This window comes from Periophthalmus magnuspinnatus, chromosome 20 (genome assembly GCF_009829125.3).
Source record: "Periophthalmus magnuspinnatus isolate fPerMag1 chromosome 20, fPerMag1.2.pri, whole genome shotgun sequence".
NCBI classification, from domain to species: Eukaryota; Metazoa; Chordata; class Actinopteri; order Gobiiformes; family Gobiidae; genus Periophthalmus; species Periophthalmus magnuspinnatus.
The window spans coordinates 4,693,555-4,716,322 of record NC_047145.1 but is presented as its reverse complement, the minus strand read 5'-3'; the positions used below and the strand labels follow the sequence as shown (position 1 = coordinate 4,716,322).

At 37.7% G+C, this 22,768-nt stretch overlaps 2 protein-coding genes across 4 annotated transcripts; one reads left to right on the top strand and one right to left on the bottom strand.

Annotated features, from left to right (window-relative positions):
- The first annotated feature begins 274 nt into the window (after positions 1-274).
- On the top strand, positions 275-12,203 carry zgc:112982 (uncharacterized protein LOC503771 homolog). 3 transcript variants are annotated; one of them, XM_033986038.2, is made up of 11 exons: positions 275-462; positions 1,336-1,379; positions 1,946-2,473; positions 3,774-4,520; positions 8,018-8,190; positions 9,844-9,964; positions 10,332-10,398; positions 10,587-10,735; positions 10,960-11,053; positions 11,119-11,218; positions 12,029-12,203. In XM_033986038.2, exons 2-10 carry the CDS (start codon positions 1,345-1,347, stop codon positions 11,185-11,187), a joined length of 1,983 nt encoding a protein of 660 aa, XP_033841929.1. In that variant the 5' UTR covers positions 275-462; positions 1,336-1,344; the 3' UTR covers positions 11,188-11,218; positions 12,029-12,203. The 3 variants fall into 3 exon arrangements, with proteins under 3 accessions (XP_033841929.1, XP_033841930.1, XP_033841931.1); XM_033986039.2 differs by having other exon boundaries at positions 1,949-2,473; positions 12,029-12,115; XM_033986040.2 differs by having other exon boundaries at positions 10,335-10,398; positions 12,029-12,114.
- A 986-nt stretch (positions 12,204-13,189) lies between these two features.
- lipib (lipase, member Ib) lies at positions 13,190-22,768 on the bottom strand. Its single transcript, XM_055230012.1, has 10 exons — positions 22,642-22,768; positions 20,582-20,979; positions 19,933-20,041; positions 19,744-19,845; positions 17,549-17,638; positions 15,714-15,881; positions 15,062-15,151; positions 14,875-14,983; positions 14,213-14,386; positions 13,190-13,394 (listed from the first exon to the last, which is right to left on the bottom strand). Exons 1-10 carry the CDS (start codon positions 22,691-22,693, stop codon positions 13,313-13,315), a joined length of 1,374 nt encoding a protein of 457 aa, XP_055085987.1. The 5' UTR covers positions 22,694-22,768; the 3' UTR covers positions 13,190-13,312.

Sequence of the window (22,768 nt, the reverse complement as noted above, 5' to 3'; positions counted from 1 at the left end):
GAGATTAGCACAAGCCCCTTTAAATTAGGTAATTAGTTTAATTACGTAAAAAAGATCTGGCAACATGAAGAAGGCTGAATGTTATGCATCTACATATTTATTTGTGTTTTACAGCAATTAAACATGTTTTCTTTTCTAAATGCAGTAGCGTCTGTGGGTTTGGGGTGAGGTCAATTTCAAAATAAGACTGCATTACACTGACATCTGTAATCATTGGGTTTGTATTTTTGTATTTTGATACGTTGTCTTTTACTTTGAAAACAAGAGCAGCGGAAGTACACATCGAGGACGTCTTCCATGTTTCGAGCGTTTTTATCGATATGCTAAACCATTTAAAGATGTTTTGCTTGGCGATTTGATTCATGGGTTCAGGTTTTGTTTATTTAGACACTTAGAGTGAGCTATTCTGATTAGTTAGCTTTATTTTAGGGAAGGACACCCACACAATTTTTCTGGACGGAGGTAAGACACTGCGTTTGCTCACAAGCTAATCAACAATGTGGTAAAAATCAAACACTCACGAACTCAAATGATCTTTTATGAACACCGGGTGTGTCTGGATGCGTCTCCGGTCACCTTTATTTACTGCATGGTATAACTGTCTTATTTATTTGCTGAAAGTGTCGGGTTAGTTACACATCGGTTAAAGTTAGCAGCTAGGTTAGCACTAGCTTGTTGCTTACTCGGTCAAACAAAAACTACTTGCTCCACTAGGTCATCTACCTTCAATAAAAACTGCGCGTATTTTCAAAACACTTCTTAAATATTTGACCTGATGTAAGGTTAGTTATGTTGGCATTATATTGTTGTAATTTAAACACCAGTAGGTTAGGATGTCGCGCGGACCTCACTCGTAAGTGGTCAGTGTGCAGTCGGTTATTTAGTGTTATTTCAGTGTAAGACACTTGAATCCTTACTAACTTTATTTCCATTGCTATACTTATTTCATTATATCATGTGAGAATGATTCTTCATTTTATGCTATACGTACTTTGAACCGCCACATGTATGTTTAAACTCAGATGAGCATACATGTTTTGTCCACTTTGACTTCAGTGAACCCAGATAACATGTTCATGTCTATACATACCAAGTTAATTGTTAAGAGGATGGGACGCGTGGCACTTCTATATAAGAGCCCACCTGGCTATGATAAAATAGGAGACGGTGAGGGAAAGGCTTGAATTATACCTGTATCTGCTTGAGCCAAAAATAAAGACTGAATTGAGAATCTGCTTAAGTCCTCTGTACTCTTGTTTTCAGTTCGCCTTCGGGAAAAGCTGACAATCATAATTTAACTAATATACATTTGGTAACGTGTGTTTGTTTTCAAAGGTGAATGAAATGTCAAGGCAGAGATCACGTTCTCCAAATTACAGGTTTGTTTATATATTATTTGCTGCCTGTAAATGCCACATCCACACACAGATGTTTTTTACCATGTTAGCGTTGCAGTTGTTGTTCAGTATTTACTTGGTTATTGACAACATAGATGACATGACAAGTACTTTTGCAACACATCTTAAATTGTTTCAAATTAACTTAAAATAAAATTAATATGTGCTACGCAGAAGTTGATTTCAAAGTAAGGCAGGGATGCACCGATCCAACTTTTTCTGCTGATACCAATACTTTGGCTTTAAGTATCTACCGTGGCTTCAAATGTAGTTTATTTTCTTTAAACATAAACAGCATAAGGTCAAACATGACCCAGATGTTGGCCAGTAAATCGTCTTCCTACAGCAATTTATAGACCAAAATGGGATATCAGCTGGACTGATATCTTAGAAGCCGATATCCAATCCACCAAAAATTTCAATATCTGAGTTGATATACGACACCAGTATCCTATCATTGCATCCCTGCATATAGATATAAATTTTATATTTTCCTAGATAATTTTATGGTTGAAAATGTATTCACTGTTTTTTTTTCTTACTTTCAGAAGTTTTCCGTGGGAAGAACCAGATTTTGATCCCCACAAGATTGTGGCTCACATGAAAAACATGTCTATGGGCCAAAGAGAAGCGGATTACTGGAGAGAGGAGGATTTTCTAGAAAGAAGACACCCCGAGTACCAGCAATACAAGCGGCATTCAGAGGAAAACTATCACATGAGAAGACTATCACCTTATCATAAACCAGCACACTTTGAGGGACGAGGAGATGGGCTAAAAGGCAGGGAGACGTATAGAGAAAACACTAGAAGATATGAAGATATGAGAGGACCACCACAGCACAAGCAAAATTATGAACAAAGAGATCCAGGGTGGAGGAGAGACCAGAATGAAAGAGAGTCCAGGGAAAGATATAGGGACAGGAGCCCAATAAGACAAGAGGGAAACTACCAGAGGGAGAGAGGCAGAGGGCAGCAGAAGAGGAAGGTCCCTGTCCACACAGACACCTGGACTCCAAACCAAGATAACCCAGAATTAAACAGGAGCAGGGATATGGATGGCTCCCCTCAATTTGGGTAAATCACCAACAAACACTTGAGACATCAAGTAAACACAGAGGAATCTCACCGTTCAGACTATCCACCTCTCTCTCTGTTGTCTTCTGTCTGCTTTTTAATCTAACAGATTAATTAAGGCTTGATAACGCCTTTCCGTCCTGTTAAAACTTCTCCTTTAATGAACCTTCCAGACTTTGTTGTAAAACAGATTCATAATCAGAGATGTGGACTCAGGGCATGAGTGCAGTGGCGAGTACCAGCTATGTGAAATGTAGAGTACAGTGTTATCAAAAGTCATAATGGAGGAAAAGTTATTTTTTAGACATTTTTCCCTCCCTCTCTCCTTCTGGTGAGAGTAAATCTGCTGTAATCATCTCTAGTGATCTGAAAAATAACCATGGCTTAAATTCATCTCTTTTCACTGTAATTCATGAAAGAATGGCCCGACACCAGTTAAAAACATTTTTTACATTGAAAATGTCACGCCAATCGTCATGAAGATACTAGTAGTGTTTAAGTTGGGAAGTCTTGCCGTACAACCAGACGGTCTCACTCAAAGTGTGTACTTTTTCATGATCTTTGCAAGTCACATAAAGCAAATACTTTCGCTTGTTTCAGTAATAAAGTTGGCTCAGGAATCATCACGCAACTAGTTTACTGTGGCAAAAATTGCCACATTTTGCACGTATTGTGCTTGTCTCTGCTTTATAGTTATAATCTGGGATACACGTGGATCATTATGTTATGATTTGCCCATTTTAAATCGTAATTTTCATCTAAATCGGCTTAATAAAACAAACAAGTCTGCTGACTTGCGCATTAGAAAATTGCGGTGCCCAATGGGAGCTGACGTCACTGTAAAGGTCATCACAACATGGAGGAGAGCAGCTGCCCGCAAAACGTACTCACACTAGGGAGCAGTGGATTTTAATTTAATAAAATGCTGCAGAATCCTACGAGTATCACAGATTAAGAAAATAAAATTTGAGAACTAAGGAAGTACAAAAGAGTGTCCATATACCGGTGCCGGTGAAAACAGGAGCTTATCAGCAATATGGCATCTTAAAGATTGCTCAAACATGCACAGATCACTCCATATACAGCTTAAATGTGTAAATGGAGAGGGGAGGCAACTATAACATGGTTAAAAGCTCTAAAAAGTTGATTGCACAATAGGTGTTTTAACTTATGAACCACATAACATGCTATAATAGTCTGGTGTTGGGCCATGTGTCTAGAATCTGGAACGAATTGTAAATCATCACATTATTTGTTTTTGCTTGTTTTGAACCATTCGCCTCCTCTTGTCCCAACACAGGTACAGGTGGGAGAAGCCGCATGGGCAGCGATTCTCTGTGGACGATCGTAGAGATGGGTTTGACAGAAATGCTCGTGGGCCACTTGAATTTGAGCAAAACCGAAATGACCCAATCGAAAACAGGCCGCCGCCTCTTCCACGACGGGAACACTACAGTCACAGTTGGGAACGAGATTTTCCCCCAAGACCCAGGAGCCCCAGATCTATGAGCAGTGGAGGCCGGAGAGGCAGCCATTTTGAGGAAAACGACATTGATGTCAGTTACCACGAAGCAAGGAGGAGCCCAATTACTCATGAAAGGCCTACTACATTTACTCAATATACAGACAGGCCAACAAATAGAGGTCGGCCCACTAACAGGGGCAGAGGTTTTAACCGAAGAAGTGATTTTAACCGCAAGGGGAGAGGAAGAGGCACACATGGCAACCTTCCACAGCAACAAGGAGACTACCAAAATGCTCTTAACAAAACACAAAGAGGCCAATTTATGGAAGGGGAATTTTATGACAACTCCGAGCCTGCCTGGGAAGATGCAGAACTGGACCAGGAATGGAGAGACGATAGACGGAGCACTGAAAGGCGAAGAGATGGAGGAGAGCAGTCGAATTTTCAGAAGCAAGAATTGGAAATGCCACAACGTTCGCGAGAGCTACATGTACACAACGAGTCCAAGCCCAATATGATGGTCATAACGGAGGAGACGCTGACCATCAAAGTGGACATGAGTCGACCAGTGAACAAGAACAGGTACGGTGTAATTTTGAGTCAGCAGTCTTGGGAAGGTAGCATTTGATATCAACTAGTAGAGAGAGAAGCAGCGATGAGGAAAGAGTGGCTTTTAAACCTAGAAAATTATTCATCACATGGGAATTTGGCATGGAAATCTGCAAAAACATTAAGATGGGAAGGAGTGAATTGATTAACTCAAAATACAAGCTGTACTGAAGACTGAAAGTGAATGTCCAAAAGAGTGTGGCGTTTGAAGTGGCTGAAGGTGGTCTAGGCCCAAACGGGCAGAAATGAGTAGAGCATCCAGGATCAACAGGATCTACAAAAGAAGCAAAATGTATTGTTTTTAAAGAAGAATCAAATTACCATGTTTTTTTGGAATGGCGACAAAGTTATGGGCAACAGAGAATGTGATTGGAGATGTTCTGTTGAAAAAGATGAGATCCACACTTCCCAAATCTAATTCCCAAGCACATTGAGTGGATCCAGAGGGAGAAATTCAGAAGTAGGAAGATGAAATTGTTAGATTTTGGAAAGTTATTCAGATACAAGGAGTTCACACAATGGGAAGTTTGAAAAGGTGGCCCTGAATGCCTTCAAAGCAAGGACGTCGCCACTATTTCACAGATGCTTGAATGCTATTGCATCAACTTCCATTTTATAAACCCCTTGAAGCTCAGATTGCATTTTTACAGGAAGTTGTTTTTTATGTTTTACCTGAAATCAAGTTCAGTCTTGGATGTCAAGAAAGAAGGTACTCCAAACACGACCTGAATTTTTGTGGAGAGTACGGTATATTTGAGTCCTTAATATCCCTATGGAGTATGGTATGTATCATTGGATGGGTGAGAAAGCTCTGAAGGAATCACAGCCTCTTGATGCCATTTTTTCTTGAGATTTCATAAAAAAAATTGTCCTTTCTGCAGATGACTAAGTGGGTCAGAAGCTGCTCTGAAGACCAATCCAATTATATCCTATTGAAAGCCATTCAGACTGAACTGAATGCACAATCACCTTTTTATTTTGAATCTTAAGAAGTTTTACATGGATTTTTCTAGCATCCCTAACAAAGTGACTGAAGAGCTTCTAATGGCTGGAAATATGGAGGAAAAACAGTACCTCTTCACAAATTGAGACAGTTAAAATTGTGCATGGATATATCAGGCTCTGCGATGGAGTATTTTCAAAGATCAGAAGAATCTCAAGACGAAAAGGATCCACATGGTTTCAGATGTCATCGGTTTCTCATCAGATTATTTCTCCATGCACTTTTTGTCAGCCTTAGTGTAGAGAAATGCAAGACCTTCAAGATTCAAGGAAGATTTCATTTGACACATAAAAGATAAGGGAGCCAATGGGGAAATTCAAGAACACCAGAATAGGAAACATGTAATAAAATGCCTATTAAAAGATGTGAAAGGAATTTAATTTTGCTCCACTGTTTTAGATGTCTTGAAGACATTTTACGAAGTGAGGATTTCAGAAAACCAGTCTACCCCATCATACAATTCATGAGTTTTGATGTCCTGTTTACAGGTGCCACTTTGAGAACTTCTTCTGACCATTGAAAAGATGGAATATTTTCAGGTGAATTGTTACTTGCTATGGCATCAGTACCAATTTTTTATCACTGGAATCCCTGGGAGAAAATAAATTAATATAAAGTATTGCATTTGGAGCTAACCTATGTGGACTGAAAAACTCAAGAAAAGAAGAACCAGCCAAGACCTTAACATGGACTAAGTTCACATAAATCATTTTTATATGAAAGTGACAAAAAGCCTGTTTTCAGACCTGACATATTGAAACTTGTGAACTTGTGAAAAAAGGAAATATGCCACCATAGTCTTGAGAGTTGTGAAATGGCAGTGGAATGGAAGTCCAAACTCCAGTCATGCTTTATTGATGTTTTATGTGAAAGATTAACAAAGCAAATTATAAAATCCACAGCAAACTGTCGGTTATTTACTGCAGTTGCAGTAAATGCTCAAAGTCATCTTCACCTTCAAGATGTCAAAGACTGATTTACTGTTTACAAGTTGACTAAGAAGACCAAGTGCTAACCTGATGCACGTTTGAAGATTGGACATGATGCAAAAGTGTCGACAAAACTCAAATGCTGTCAAAACAGAAAAAACTAATAGAACTGCCTTTTTCATATGTTACGCTTGCGCAATATCTCACCTCAGTCAAGTTTCAATTCTATGGCCTATACCATAGCATAATGTAGGACTTTTTTTTCCTTTTTTCCTCTTGTTTTTTGCGAGTCTAATGATCTACAATGAAAGAAGAATAACTTGGACGTTACTTAACAAAATGGGAATTTTGTGTAAACATGTGGATGTATCTAAAGTAAATCTTGGAATGTAAAATATAATCTGGAAATTCAAAGACGGCTGCAAATTTACAACATGGCAAAAGACTGTTTGAGTGGGTTGCAACACAAATTTTATATTTTTGATAGTGCAAGGAAGCTCTCTATATAGAAGCTCAAGAATCCAAGGATGAACCATTAAACGCCATTTGTAAAGGATTTTCTGAAATGATGTCTCTATCAAGGAATTCAAATGTATTTGTCATTATATGGAGCAAATAAGTAATAATAGACCCCTATGGGCAGTTTGTACAATGCTGTATCTCCATGTATGAACCTAGTCCATTATGAGAAGACAATGGAAGAGGATGTCAACTAAAGATGTTCAATTATTACAATGCCATCAAAATATGGACAAATGAATGAATGTATCACTTGTAAATGGCTTAAACCAAGCCACGAAATGGAGCCACCATGCTCTAAATGACCATTTAAGTCTTAAATGTTGACCAAAGTGAAGAAAGAACAAGGGTTACCTCATCTACTATACAAGAATAATTTTGGATTTGTTTGGACATGAAATTTAAGCCACATTTATATATATAAAAAAAAAAGAATATGCAAAGAAAGAGGAATGAAGTAGTAGTTTTAAGTTTGCGTTGCCTGAACCAGCCGCCACCGTTAGCCACATCAATTTAAGCTATTTTTAGTGAACCCAGGTTTAGTGTAGATTTTGATGAAATCGTTGAATGGAAATATTTAGTCCCACGGGTAAGTCGGGTAACGGTGGTAAGCAGTTTTTCTTTCTTTTAAGCAATTTATACAAATTTCACTATAGTTTTCCCTGCTAAAATTACATTGCCATTAAAATTAATGATTTGCATTAAGTAAATACAGTGACAAAAGTTGTTTATTACATAAAATTCTGCTTTGATATGTTTTTCTTAACACACTATAGTAATAGAAATTGAAGAAGCCAAAGTGATGGCAAAACCATATGGCAATAAAAGTGTTAATAAGTTGACTGGCACATTTGATTCAGGTAATTGATATTGTACTAACTTATATCTGACATTAAGGCTTATTTATCCATAGCTTTTCATTGGTTTCACAGTGACTGGGGAATAGTCCTATAAACAGGAAACCCCTGAATACAGCATTGCTCTTGTGTCTTTGTGCTAAACACTTGCTCCATGTGCAGTGCGATGCTGTACTCTGCGGACAGACAGCTGTCTCTGGACCTGGTGCACGTCGGGAGGCAGAGGCTGGACTTCCTGTCGACGCCGGAGGGTTTGAGGTCAAACCGAGAGAATGCCATACAGCACACAGGAACCTTTGCTCAAGAGATCATCACACTCACACATCTAGTCAAAGGTAACGCAAACTCTACACAGGCTATTATAATCTATGAGCTTTGAAGAACAACATTCATTTATGTAGAGCCTTAATAGATGTGTCTTTGGCTCTTAAATGAGCTCAACTGTGGATAGTCATAGTTTTTTAAAATCTATGGGAATTTAGAAACAAACAAAAAACAAGAAAAACGTCTCCACCAAATAACAGGTCACACACTCTTAATTCTTCATTAGATCACCTTTAGCCTTGATTACGGCACACGTTCGCTGTGGCATTGTTTCGATAATCTTCTGCAACGTTTACAAGATTTATTTCCATCCAGTGTTGTATTCATTTTTCACCAAAATCTTGCATTGATGATGGTAGAGTCTGGGATGTGCTGGAGAAGACTTTGTGCAGCGGTCAAAGATCCTCAATGGGGGTAAGGTCTGGACTCAGATGGCCAATCCATGTGTGAAAATGATGTCTCATGCTCCTGAACCACTCTTTCACAATTTGAGCTCGATGAATTCTGGCATTGTCATCTTGGAATATGTCCGTGTCATCAGGGAAGAAAAACTCCATCTATGGAATAACCTGGTCATTCAGTATATTCAGGTGTCAGCTGACCTCATTCTTTGAGCACAGACTGTTGCTGAACCTAGACCGGAACAACTGCAGCAACCCCAGATCATAGCACTGCCCCCACAGGCTTGTACAGTAGACACTAGACATGATGGGTGCATTACTTCATCTGCCTTTCTTCTTACCGTGATGTGCCCATCAATCTGGAACAGGGTAAATCTGGACTCATCAGATCACATGACCTTCCATTGCTCCAGAGTCCAATGTTTATGCCCCCTAGCAAAGTGAAGCCTTTTTTCCAGTTAGGCTCACTGATTAATGGTTTTCTTAAGTCTACACAGCTGTACAGTTCCAATCCCTTGAGTTCCCTTCACACTGTGCGCGTGGAAATGCCCTTACTTTCACTATTTAACATAGTGCTGAGTTCTACTGTTGTTTTTTTCGATTTGATTTCACCAAATGTTTAAGTGATCGCCGATCACGATCATTCAAGTTTTTTTTCTGGACACATTTCTCCTTCAAAGATGATGGGTCCTCACTATCTTTCCAGTTTTTAATGTGTTGGACAGTTCTTAACCCAGTTTTTGTAGTTTCTGAAATCTCCTTAGATGTTTTCTCAGTTTGATGCATGCCAATGATTTGACCCTTCTCAAACAGACTTCTCAACATCTTTTCCACGACCACAGGATGTGTCTTTCGACATGGTTGTTTTAAGAAATGAGAAGCAACTCATTGCACCAGTTAGGGTTAAATAACTTGTTGCGAGCTGAAAGATAATCGCCCATGGAATAATTATCCAATAGGAAGCTTATACATATTTGCTTAGTTAAATCTAGGTGGCGACTTTCTTATTGGCCTGGCAGTGTATGATAGTAAGGGAGAATGTGACTTAAAATTATGAAAACAAGTCATAGCTACTTTACTGTTTTACTGAAATAATAATCTCCGTATGCACCGCCCGCTGGTGTATAAAGGCCTTTTCTTAGGATAAAAAAGTTTAACAAAACAAAAAAAACACTGATTACCTGTTGTGACATTTAGATGGCCTGAACCAAATTAAGCATTGAATTTAAATGTCATATGATTCCTGTTTTTTGTATGTTTCAGACTTGTATTTCAGAGGCAAGGACATCACACTAAACGAACGATTCTCTGCTCCACAAAAAGTCGGATACGACGATGAAGAGCCGCACGAAATTACCCTGAGCGAGAGATTCGGCTCCAACCGGTACAAACCTGCACCTATATATTTGGGAGTAACATCCAAATAATGCTTGGATAGGTAACTTTATACTCATAGTGAGCTTGGGTCAGAAAAACAACAATTCACCGAGACATTTGTTTTGAACAAGTTTACAATCTTCAGAATAAGACGGTAACAGTAGCACTAAAGGTTTGTCTGAGCATATTGTCCTAAAAAGTGTACACTTCTCTCAAATATCAAGCACCATAAAGAAAAATACATGCTAACATTATAGTGATATGTGGATATAGTTACTTTAAACAAAATTATAAAATGAAGAGGGATATAAAGTATTAGCTGTATCTTCTTGTTATCTTCTTGTCATCGCTTGTTTCTTGTATTTCCTTGTTAGCAGGTTAAATGCCAGCTCACACAAGGACAGTGATGACCCTCTTTTAATGACACAGGGCCCGCTTCAGGTAAAACATTTCATACTTTTACTGTTAAACTTGAAACACACACGCACGCCAAGAAATGCATTATAATGAAGAAAGAAAACATGTTGCATTTATTTTACAAAATCTGAGAACAAGAACAGAGATTTTATCTTTAAAGGCAAGTTATAACAATAATAACTGTATTAACGTGTTTGCGACTCTGTCCATAGCTGTTGGGCTCTTCTTTGGTGCGTGACCCTGATGACCTCCGACACGACCTGGAGAAGAGACGACAGGAGCGTCTCGAGGGGGTAAAGGTCACCATCGCAGGGCAGACTCAGCCACAGCACCCCCAAATGGCACCTCCAATGCACAACAGGTGAGAAACGATCCAGTGTCAAAACTGTACCAGAGCCAGCTCCACATCTGGGCTGGACAGGCCACTACTTGTTTAATACACAGGCTAGACTACATAATGGTGGAGCGTCCAATCTGCCACCTATTTGTATACATAGAGATCTTATTACTGTGCCTGGAAGTTTAATGCCACACTGTGAACCATCTATTTTGCCTTACTTGAATTAACCTGTCCTTTTGTTTCAGCGAGCAGATGTACAGCCATAAAGAGGAGCTCATGGAGGAAGCAGAGTTTTCAAACTGGTCTGAGAAATCCCAGAGGAGACAGGAAGGAACAACGGTGAGGAACTAACCTTTGTGATTTTAAAAGACGTGATTTAAAACATATTTTTGATAATATTGAAGGGTCAGAGGAGAGGAGGGCCTTTCCGCTCAAACGGTCCTTTTCGCAGAAACAACCAACAAATGAGGTGACCTAACTACCACAACAACAACAACAACGGAGGTAATGAGTCAACTGTCAGAGTGGAACAACTAATGCAGTCATTGTCCATTGTTCAGCTGGATTTACTTAAGTGTGGAGTTTAGGTTCTGCTTTTTGAAATATAATAACTATAACCATACAATATTAGATAGCCTTGGGGTTGCTCACCATACAGAAAATAACATGCAATTGATTCAAACTCTGTTCTTCCATAGCTGTGCATCTCCAAATTATTGAGACTTTATGTCAGAAAGAGTCTCCAGTTTTCTCTGGTTAAAGTGTTTGGTAGGATCCTGTTCATGTTTCTGTCACTTTGGTTTTGGGCTCACCGCTGGTCCACAATAGGGTTTGTCACGTGAAATCAGGTGCTCATCATTTAAAATTAAAGTGGAGGGCAGGACAGAATTCTATGGTAAAACATTCCTTTATAATATTGCAGATATTGGAACTTAGGACTGTTGCCATAACAATTCAAAACATATTTTAATTTGAAGGGTCTTAAGGCTTCAATTTATCACACACAACTTGACAATAAAACGTTGTGTGCTTTAAACCCATGTATAGCTTCAATAATTTGTGGCACTATTTTAGGTCATTTTCACACGTGCTAATGCACACTGGGGTCGTTGTTCACTGCACCGCGCATCATTCACCCCAAACACCGTGAGCCACATTAGAGGCATCAGCTGATCAGAAAACTTAACTCTGACAATAGGCTTCAAACAGACAGAGCCCTGTGAAAATGCACACATTCACTTTTAAAAATATTTCTCATATTGTACTCATGTAAATGTGCTCGATGTCCTAACCTCTTGTTTTTCATTTTCACAGGTCCAAACTGGTGATACTGAGGTATTTCTTATAGGAAAATATTTGAATTCGACTGATTCAGCTTCAAAATGCGATAATAAACTGCTATCATCTTTATTTGTATAATTTGAGTTTTTGAAATAATTTTTATGTTAGTGTTTCACATTTCTCACAATAAAGAAACTTTTGTGTTCAGAATGTGGCCTTCCTATCAGTGATTTATATTATAAACAAGATACTATATATTAAAAAGCTTTTGCATTGGCCATTAGAAGGCATTCTTATTAGTGTATTTTCAGATTTTAAATTCTCGTGTTAAAAGGTACAGTAGCTTTCTGGAGGTGGCATGTTACCAGCAGGATTCTATGGGAAGTTAAAACCATACTGCAAAATATTCTACATAACAATAGACACACTTTATGTCATACTGTACCAAACAAGCAGGAGGGGGCCCTCCTCCTGGAGAAGTAAGAGTCAGGTTTGTGGAGATGCAAGCCTACTCAGACCAAGGATACATGTTTTTCTAAGCTTTTCAGTGCAACAAAAAACACCAAACCTTTATTTTAGTCTTTTTTTGATTAAAAAGGGTCTGAGCCTTCAAGTTTTGTTGCATAATTACATTTTCAAATAATAGCATTGGTTTTGTGAATACATTGACTGATGAGGTTTGAGACCAACTTGTCATTCTTTACTTTTAAATTACATTGAAAACACCAGAGTAACACTTAAAAAAACGTACCATTTTATTTTTAAAAATACAGAAGACAAATATACAATGTAATTGGATGCCGCTCTGTCCTAAATCTTTTTTCCAATTTTACACTATAAGTAAACTAAAAATAACATCTTAAAAACATCATTGCACCATTATTGAAAAACAGCGGCTCTCTCAAAGCATCATGGGAAGTTGAGTCTTTTAAAGGCACATTAATAATTATGCACAGTGGAAGTATTTTGTTTCATTTCTTAAATCAATATCAAAAACTGACAAAGAATTTGTTACCCCAGAGAGAATGATCCAGGATCAGGACCTAACTTAAAAACTATTGTTTGAGCTATTTAAAATTTTAGGCATTAATGTGTGAGCAGTGAGTGATGCAGCTCCATTGTTTGGTCAGTCCTGTATGAGTACACTAGGTGGCACTCCACACAATGCCCTTGATGATTTGACACTGGCCATTTGTTCATGCGGCCCATCATTATATGTAATAATGTTTATGTATATTTCTTCAAGTATTCAAATCAGTTCAGCAGTGTGTAAAATGTAATGTTTTGTTCCTGTGGTCTTCTTTGGCTGATCTGGGGTCAGTTTGTGTTACAGGGCAAAGGTCGAAAAGACACCTCCATATTTTCCTCCATAATGATGTCGAATCTGCACATCACAGGCCTAAAAAAAATGGACAAAAAACATAATAGGGTAATAGTTAACAAATGTTATCGTTATTTCAATGCTGCCCGCCACCTGCTTGTCTCCATAGATGTGTACTTGCTTTGCCTGGAATGTTCCACTGTGTAGCATTAAACCTGTCTATCTCCATCGAGACAAGGGTTTAATGTCACTAGGCGAAGTTACAGGTGAGATCTGTGGAGAGGCGATCCCGTTTACAATAAGAATGCATGTTTTCAATGTATTTTTGAGCAATAACATCTGTATTGAATCTATGCCAGACAGTTAAGTTTAATGCCATACTGGGGAACATTCCAGGAAAGTCAATAACATCTCCATAGAGACAAGCACGTGGCACAACCGCTACCAGAATGTGCACCTTTAAATTAAAAGACAAAATTATGTTAGCAGTGTGTATTGTAATTTCATCTTGAATATATCTGGTGTTCAAAAAATGGTTTACAAATATCCAGGGACTGTCTAAAGCAAAAATGTTCTGTTGAATATAACTTTGATGTGTACAACCTATGTATTAGTGGATCAGAAAAACTTTAGGCTATTACTATATAAATTTAACGAGGACTAACCCAGGTCTAAACCAGGACTAAACTGGGTCTAAATCTGGGCTAAACCAGGCCTAAACTGAGACTAAACCAGGGCAAAACTGGGATCAAACCAGGTCTAAACCAGGACAAAACCGAGAGTAAACCAGGGCTAAACTAAGACTAAACCAGGTCTAAACTGAGACTAAACCAGGTCTAAACTGGGATTAAACCAGGATTAAACCAGGACTAAACCAGGACTTCTTTGGGACTCACCTGTCTGGCTGGTCCAGGGGGGTGAATCGGACTCTCAGGAGTCTGATCTTGTAGCGGGGTCCAATCACGTTCCCAGTGTTGATCCTCATGGAGATTTTCTGAATTGTTGAAATGTCGTCATCAAACTCTGCCAGCAGTCGAGTGGAGGTGTACTGCTCAAAACGCAGGAGTTTACTGAAACAAGAACAATACTTCATCTTCAAATTCAGAAGGATTGCAGGATAGAGCCATAGATACCAACTCAAGCTCTTGGTGAAAATACTAAGTTTGTTTGGATAACTGATAATGTGAAAAGCGTTTATGGGTAATATTTTTAAAAGAGAGAAACATGTTCAAACGGTGGGAGATCCACCATCTGTTTGTAGACACAAACATGTTATTGCTTTGCTTGGTTCCACAGTATGGCATTAAAACTCTCAATCTTGCATTTTTTCATGTAAAGGTGTTTTATTGCTCACAATACAACTCATTCTCCACAGATCTGGACCTGTATCTTGCAGAATTATCCGTTTGTCTCAATGTAGATGGAGAAATGTAAGCCATATGTCATATATCTGTGGAACATTCCAGGCATGCCAATAACATCTCCATGGATGCAAGCAGTTGGTCTCAATCAGTAAAGTTACATAGTGTCCGTTTAAATAAAGTTTAAACCAACTCACTGGTCTACTCTGGCCTCTGTGAAGGTCTTGCCGCTGTATAACCGGATGTAGACCACTCCCCATCGCAGGTACTGGTTCCATGTGACAAAGTCCACTCGGTAACTCAGCTCTGCACAAGACAAAAACAGAAAACTATAGTGGATAGTGATTACAGTGCAGTTTGATTATATACAGTAGAAGTACTCACTCCTGTACGGCAGCGAGGACGAGGTGCTGAAGAACACTTTGGTTTGGCCCATTTGGATCAGAGCGTCTCTCCACGGGCTCAAGTCATAAACTGCACACAAAAGGAAAATAATACAATGAAATCAAATTAAATGTAACAATCTGGAAACTTTCAGAACTACCTCCTATTTAAATACATTTTTATTACATTTGATTTAAATACCTATGAGTTTCAATTATCTGTTGTAGCCAACATTTTGAAGACTTCTTATCATTCAAAAAGTCTATGTGAACACTATGGAGTTACGTTTTGTTTTATTATAGTAAGAGGATTACACAAAATATATTACTAAAGCTTTTATTTGCACACTTTTGGGTAATGTCAAACAGGCCATCACCCCCCTGTTCCACCTCATGATGTCATTAGGTGGCAATCCCAAAAGTGCACCTTCTTTTTAAAAAATTCATAGACCTTCACAAGACACATTTTGGTGCTTAGAGTTACTCGTTTTCATTTATTAGGGCTATTTAAAATAAAAAATAGAAGCATCTCATTTTTTCTGGCTGGCAGTAGCTGGGGGCGACGGTTTTTAGCCTTATTTTTAACTAACACAGATCAAGTAAACCTCCACTTTAGTTATAGTTCTGTAAGGTTTTTGGGGTTTTTTTCATACCAAGTTTAGGGCAGGGAGCGGGTTTGAAGGCTTCGCACTGAAGACATTTGGCGTCAAGGAAGTCGCTATAGGATGAACAAGGAAACGCAGTGATGGAACAGGTCTGATTCAGGGCACAGAGATACAGGAACACCGCCCTCTGGTGGTCACACACAAAATATGACTTCCCTGACAGAGATAAAAGATGAACATGATGAATGAGCGGTGTATGGCACAATTACCTCTGTATTATTCAAGCATCAAGATACGATGCTGGCTGTAGTTACATGCACACTCTAAATCAGATCATCATCAGTTTCGGTTGAGTTATAAGACTATTAAAATGACATGTAAACAGAAAACATCACATCAGATTATGAGGTTTACATGTCATTTAAGTAAGGTCCAGAAATAAGATTAGAATCAGATTTTGGTGTGCATGCAAACAGCCAGTGACTATGTTAACAGCCAGTAAAAATCAAATAACTCGAATAATCAGATAACTCAATAATATATATTTTTTACAAAAGAAATCTTTTCATAAAAACAGTTAACATGTGTCAGTTAAGTACAACTAATTTAAAAATAATTATTTCAATCTTTAATATTTTGTCTTTCATTTTTGCATTCTTCCATTTCTTTGCATTATTTGTTTTGCCAAAATCTGCACAGAACAATTAGAAAGAAATCAGATTACTCACATCAGATGTAACTTGATATGTTCACATGCACTTTGTGGTTTATGTGAGTTGGGCGAAGTAGAAAGTGAAGCTCATTTTCTGTTGCATTGTCCATTATATAATGAATTTAGAAATCCTTTATTTGATGAAATGTTCACTCAATGTCCTGAAATGTTCTGGTGTGATGATGACAGCAAAATGAAATGGTTGTTTAATTCTAATGTTTATAAGTTGGTTTTATTTTTATGTAAAGCCTGGAAGAAGCGGCAAATGAGTTTGTTTAAATGAGTTTATTGTTGTTTTTGGTTTTTTGGGGGTTTTTTTCTTTTGTTTTTGTTTGTTGTATGCAAGACACAATAATAAACAAACTAAACTAAAAAAAACTAAACTAAACTGCACTCCAAAATGATTTCTGGACCTTTAAGATTATTATTAAATAACATGTAAAAAAAAAAATGATGTAGCATTCAAAGGGACCATGATCAGAAAGAAATGAGATGATTTTGCCATTTACATGCCATTTTAAAAAACAGCCAAAAAAACAACAAAAAAAACCCCAAAAAAAACATGTAACTGCAACCACTGTTCACATGACATTTCAGTAATCTAATAGAAATCAGAAATCAAATAATGATCAGATTTTGGGTGTCCACGTACATTTGATCTGTGTAATTTGTTCTATTCCTCAGTGTTCACACCTGTGCAGATTTTGGAGAATTATGCAAAAAGGGGTTAAGATAAGATAAGATAAAATAAGATAAAATAAGATAAGATATGCCTTTATTAGTCCCACAGTGGGGAAATTCCAGTATTGCACCGCACAGTTAAAGAACAGAAGGAAAATGGTACATGCAATAAAACAGAGAGAGAGAGAGAATAGATAAATAGCTTAAAATAATTTAAAAAATAGACTTAAAAATAAACCAAAAATATACTCTAATATAACATTTCAACATGTATTGTATTTTGTCTTCCAATTATAACAGTTCCTCTAAAAATCCACTGATTAACTGACACAGGGGGTTTTGATGATCAGATTTCTCTTGTGGTGTAACCACACCAAAAATCAGATATCATCATTGGGTTATCTGATTACTCGAGTTAACAGATTTTTTCTGGCTGTGTAAAACACAAACCCAAACCTGACATTTTGATAATATCCCCTCTGAGTTGTACCTGCAAAGATGGTCTTGGGACATCCTGGTTGGTCGGCTCCTCCATTTGCGTAAAAGTCAATGTGACCGTGGGCCCCTCTCAGTCCGAACGCTGAAGAAACAAATTAGTCTGATTAAATAACAGAGCAGAAAGTGGAGAGTTAAACTGACTCTTGCAGAATCAATTTTAAAGCTTTCTCAACATTTATACGAGTCACACAAAGGTGTTTTATTTTTACTCTTAATTTTAGTTCATTTTTGAGGAGTAGTAATTACATGCTGTATGTAAAGTGTAGATTAATAAGGCACATTGTAAAAAAAAATAATTTTTTATTTATTTTAAAACATTGTAAAAGGTGCCTTTTCTGTCTTCAGCCCCATGAGATGTACCTGATCCACTTAAAGTGTTTTAGAAGTGCTCCTGAATCAAAAGGAACCATACAACTTAATACTGAACACAATTTACATACAGTACTCAAAATAATGACTGCATCGCCTTTCTTCTAATACATTTCTTCGAGAGAAGGAAATGCCATCACACTGTGCCATGTGGCTTTAAAGGGGAAGTTACTGAAGAAATTAAAATGAATTAACAAGTTGTGAACAAATATAGAAATATATCCACAGTGTTCAATCGTGTGTGAGATTTCAGCACATCATCCAACTTATGAGTTCGAGTTTCTGTACCATATTTTATCTGTATTTTTACATGACTTGTAGACAAGGTTCAAATGGTTCAAATTGGTCTTCTGTCGTGGGAGTATGAAGTAGTGAATGGGAGGTGCCAAATTAACATTAGGGGAATTAACACTTGGAGAAGTTGAATTAACCCTTGGAGAATTTTAATTAACACCCAGAGAAGTTGAATTAACCCTTGGAGAATTTTAATTAACACTTGGAGAAGTTGAATTAACACTCAGATAAGTTGAATTAACACTCGGAGAAGTTGAACACTAAGAGAAGTTAAATTATCACTCAGAGAAGCTGAATTATCACTCGCGGAAGTTGAATTAACACTCAGGGAAGCTGAATTAGCTGAATTGTCAGCTATATGAACTCTGGCAAATAACCCCAACTAGAACCCCTATTTAACTTTTAAATTTAAATGAATTAAATGAATTAATTAAAATAACAATTTTTGTGTTAAAAACAACTCTGAAATAATTTTACCCTGAAATTTTAACCCTTTAGTTTCTGCAGTGAAGAATAATGTTAGCCCTGTTTCAAACTGAGCCATTTCAAACATATTTTTGGACATTTTGGACAATGCCCTATCTGATATTATTAATCAATAGGGTGTCCCTGGGTGGGTCCTTAGTGCTGAAAGTTCTTAGTGTTAAAAGTTCTTAGTGTTGAAAGTGTTGTGGTGTCAGTGTTTGCACTGAACACGTGGGATGATCTTGTAATGTATGTACACTACCAGACAAAAGTTTGGACACACCTTCTCATTTGGTGTGTTTTTTTCTCCTTCATTTGTACTACTTTTTACTTTTTAGATACATATAGAAGGCATCTAATATATGAAGTAAGAAATTATGGAATTATGTAGCAAAGAGAAAAGGTTAAATAACTACTAAATGAAAAAAAAACAATGAATGAAATGTGAAATCAACTTTTATGAACTTTTAACCAAGTTAACACAGGGTTCCCTCACCATTAAATTACCCAGAGTTGTGCTCAGAAAATTTCAGTTTTCACCTACCCCCTATATCCATCCACTTATCTGTTACCTGTCTTTCTCTTGGTTATTCAAAAAGTCCTGACTTCTGGTAATACGTGTGCTCATGTAAGATTTAAAAATGTCTCAAAGTTATTTCACAAGTATAGAAACCTATATATGAATATTTGCTGCTTGCTACAGTGAGAATTTCCTATGAGAAGACTTGGCTCATCAGTTCATCGGGTGGAAGAAGTACTCAATGTTATTACTTAAATAAAAGTACAGATACTGGAGCAACAGAAATACTCACGTAAAAGTATCACATGACAATATAATTAAGTAAAAGTATTAAAGAACCTGTTTAAAAATGTACTTAAGTATAGTACTTGACCACTTTTACTTCATTACGTTCCACTACTGCAGATCCCTATATAAATGTCTGTGGGTTTGGAGATGGGTTTCAAATGGTTCTTGCTTCTCCTAATTGTTCACATGTAAAAATAACTAGTCGCTCAGTGTTATTGATGTGATTGTGTTTATTTGATGGTTAAACTCACAGTCCATATCTGTGTGCAGGACGTCCACAAACTGAGCGTCGCTTGGGTCCAGCCTCTCATCTGGTCCAGCGCTCGTGAACATGGGGCCAGCCGGGTCTAAGCCTGTGAGGGTTTAAACAGGTCAATAATAGTATAACATTTACCTCTTCTGTTACTGTCTGTTTCCTCTGGTTTGGTCACATTTTGTACCTGTGATGCGTCCGATCTTCCCTTTGAGATTTGACCCCACGAACCCGGCAAGATGTGCCCCCAGACTGACCCCGATCAGGTGGATATGGTCCAGAGACGCTCCCTCCTCCTGGAATCACACAGTTAAGATGGTTTTCAATCACCGGTAATATAATGTACAATGAGGGAGCGTTCAAGTGGCATAACAACATTCTTGAATCTCTATAGTTTAACCTGACCTGGAGACATGTCAGAATTCTGTGAAGGAATTTGCTGTTTAACTGTCAGATTGTTGATGTGTTGACCTGGTTTATGGTTAATATCTCTGTAATTACTGAGCCAATCTACATGAAACAAACACTGGCATAAAGTTCAATGTTTTCTCTGTCAGCATAGATAAACAAAAGTATCATTATTTTTCTACAATGCCCAAATATGAAATTGTTGTCAGTAGATTCTGAGCACTGAAAAAGTAGTATTTAATGTTCCACAGTATGACATTAAACTTATCTGCATGGAGACAAGGAAGAGACACCACCAAACCAAGTTACACTCACGATAACAATGCATGATTTTCAAGGTAGATAGAAGTGTTGAATGCCATACTCTGGAACACTCTATGCAATGCAATAACAGGGCAGAAAAGTTCCATAGTGCACCTTTATCTTACCTGCATAGTGATGATAAAGTCTGTCAGATTCTGCGCTGCTTCTCTGGTGTAGGTGACGGCAGTGAAGTAGTTCAAATTGGCTGCACCTTTGTTCCAATCCACTACAATGACATTCATATCATCATGGGCCAGTAGTAACTGCACCAGCCTGTCAATCCAGGTAGGGGGCGCTCCTGTGGGCCTGTATCCGTGTATAACGAAAGCCGTAGGGCGCGTAAAGTTGAACAGGGGCTGGTTTGATGGGTTTCGGTGGCGGAGTTCACGACCGCAGTGGACATTAGAGCGAGTGTAGAGGAGCAGGCGCACGTACAAAGAGGTCCCCATGAAACAATGAGAAAGATTCAAGTCTGTGAAATTATCGCACGACTCGGACTCAGACTCTCCGCTCTCCTCCTCACCTGAAAACAAACAGGAAAATTTATGATACGTTGGACTGCTCATTTCACACAGTTCAGATCATTATATTTAAGGTTTTACAAAAAAACAAAAACAAAACATCTTTTAAAATTTTAATTCCTGGTTTGAAATCATGACGTCACGCTAGGGAATTCCGTAACTGCTAGCAACCATCTTTTTCACTGGGCAATTTATTAAAGTAAAAATATAAGAAAATACATTTATTATTTTGTTGAAATAAAGTCCAAAGTATATATATAAAAATGATTTCTTGTGTAATTCGTGCCAAACTTTTGAATAGATTAATAATAATAGAATTGTCCCAATGTGACGTCATCAGTATGTTTTAGAACTGTCTACTTCCTGTAATTTTAAACATTTTAATCTTTTCTTCAAATTGCTTCTTGCTATAGTTGTAAAACTATAATTTATATTTACAACAGATATTATGCCACTAAATTAGAAATTAGAGAATCAGCTAAACCTGTCATATGCACTTTAAATCATTTCATAATTGGTTGTTTTTGGCATTAAACTTATCTATCTTTACGGTCAAGTCACAGGTCAGATCGGCGGAAAAACAAGCCCACTCTCAGTAAGAAATTAATGCATGGTTTTCAAGGTATTTTAAAGCAATAAAAACAATTAAACTGAATGTTAAATATAACTAAATCCATACTGGGGATTATTCCAGGCAAAGCTATAGCATCACCATGGAGACAAAGCGAGTGGTCAGAAAAGTTACACAGTGCACCTGCAAAAACAATCTTGCTCTTTCAACCGAATAGTTTTAAAATCACACAACATCTAACCTTAAAGGTGCACTATTTAACTTTTCTATAGGAGGGTGCGTCATCGTCTTTGTCTCCATGGAGATGTTATTGCTTTGCTTGCTCTTACTTTACCTTTTTAAAATCCAAATATTTTGATAAAGAATGTCTCCCCACAGATCTGACCTGCAACTTGACCTGGTGGTGCAACACACTTTTATTTTATGTTTGGAGAGATGAGTTTAATGCCATACAATGGAACATACCAGGCAGCGCAATAGCATCTCCATGGAGACAAGCAAGCATCAGAAATGTTATATAGTACACAACACGATGTCTTTCCGTGTAAACAGAGCCATGACTTTGCCCTAGTGGCCGTGAGGGGATGTTACACTTGGCACAACCACAACATTAGCCTGGGTTTCCACTCTGCAATTAGCCCACATGAGTATGGGACACAGCACTGGCCTCAATAGGATCAGCCTGCTATAAAAAACCTCTCATCCTTTAAGTCCCGCCCTCCCTGCGCATGTCAGGTCATCGCAGCTGTCAATCAAAATGTCAGAAGTAGGCAGGGCTTGTGCTGAAAGGAATCCTCCCTTATCTAGGTCTGAATGCAAGTTTTAGTATATCAATTCAAAAGGAAAAAGTAAGGTTAAAAATAGACGTTTTGGACTTTTGTTAGAGGCACATGTAGCACTGTAAAGTTGTATCTAACATCTGTAATATCTAGATAACTGCAAAATGGTTAATATTCTTGTAAGTAAACATTGCATAATCCATACTAGTTACTGAAAGATAAACATTTCAACAACAAAAATAAATAAATAAACAAAACAATTTCTCTATTGAAAATTCTGTAGCGAAATACTAAAAATGCTTTTCTCTATTTACCTTTACAAAGAATGAGAAGTCCCAGCAAATAGAGGAGCCTGAATAGCTTCATTGCAAATAAAATCCACTGTTAAATGCCAGAGATGTACTATAGTTGTGAGTAGAGATGTGTAGAATGGTGCAGGAC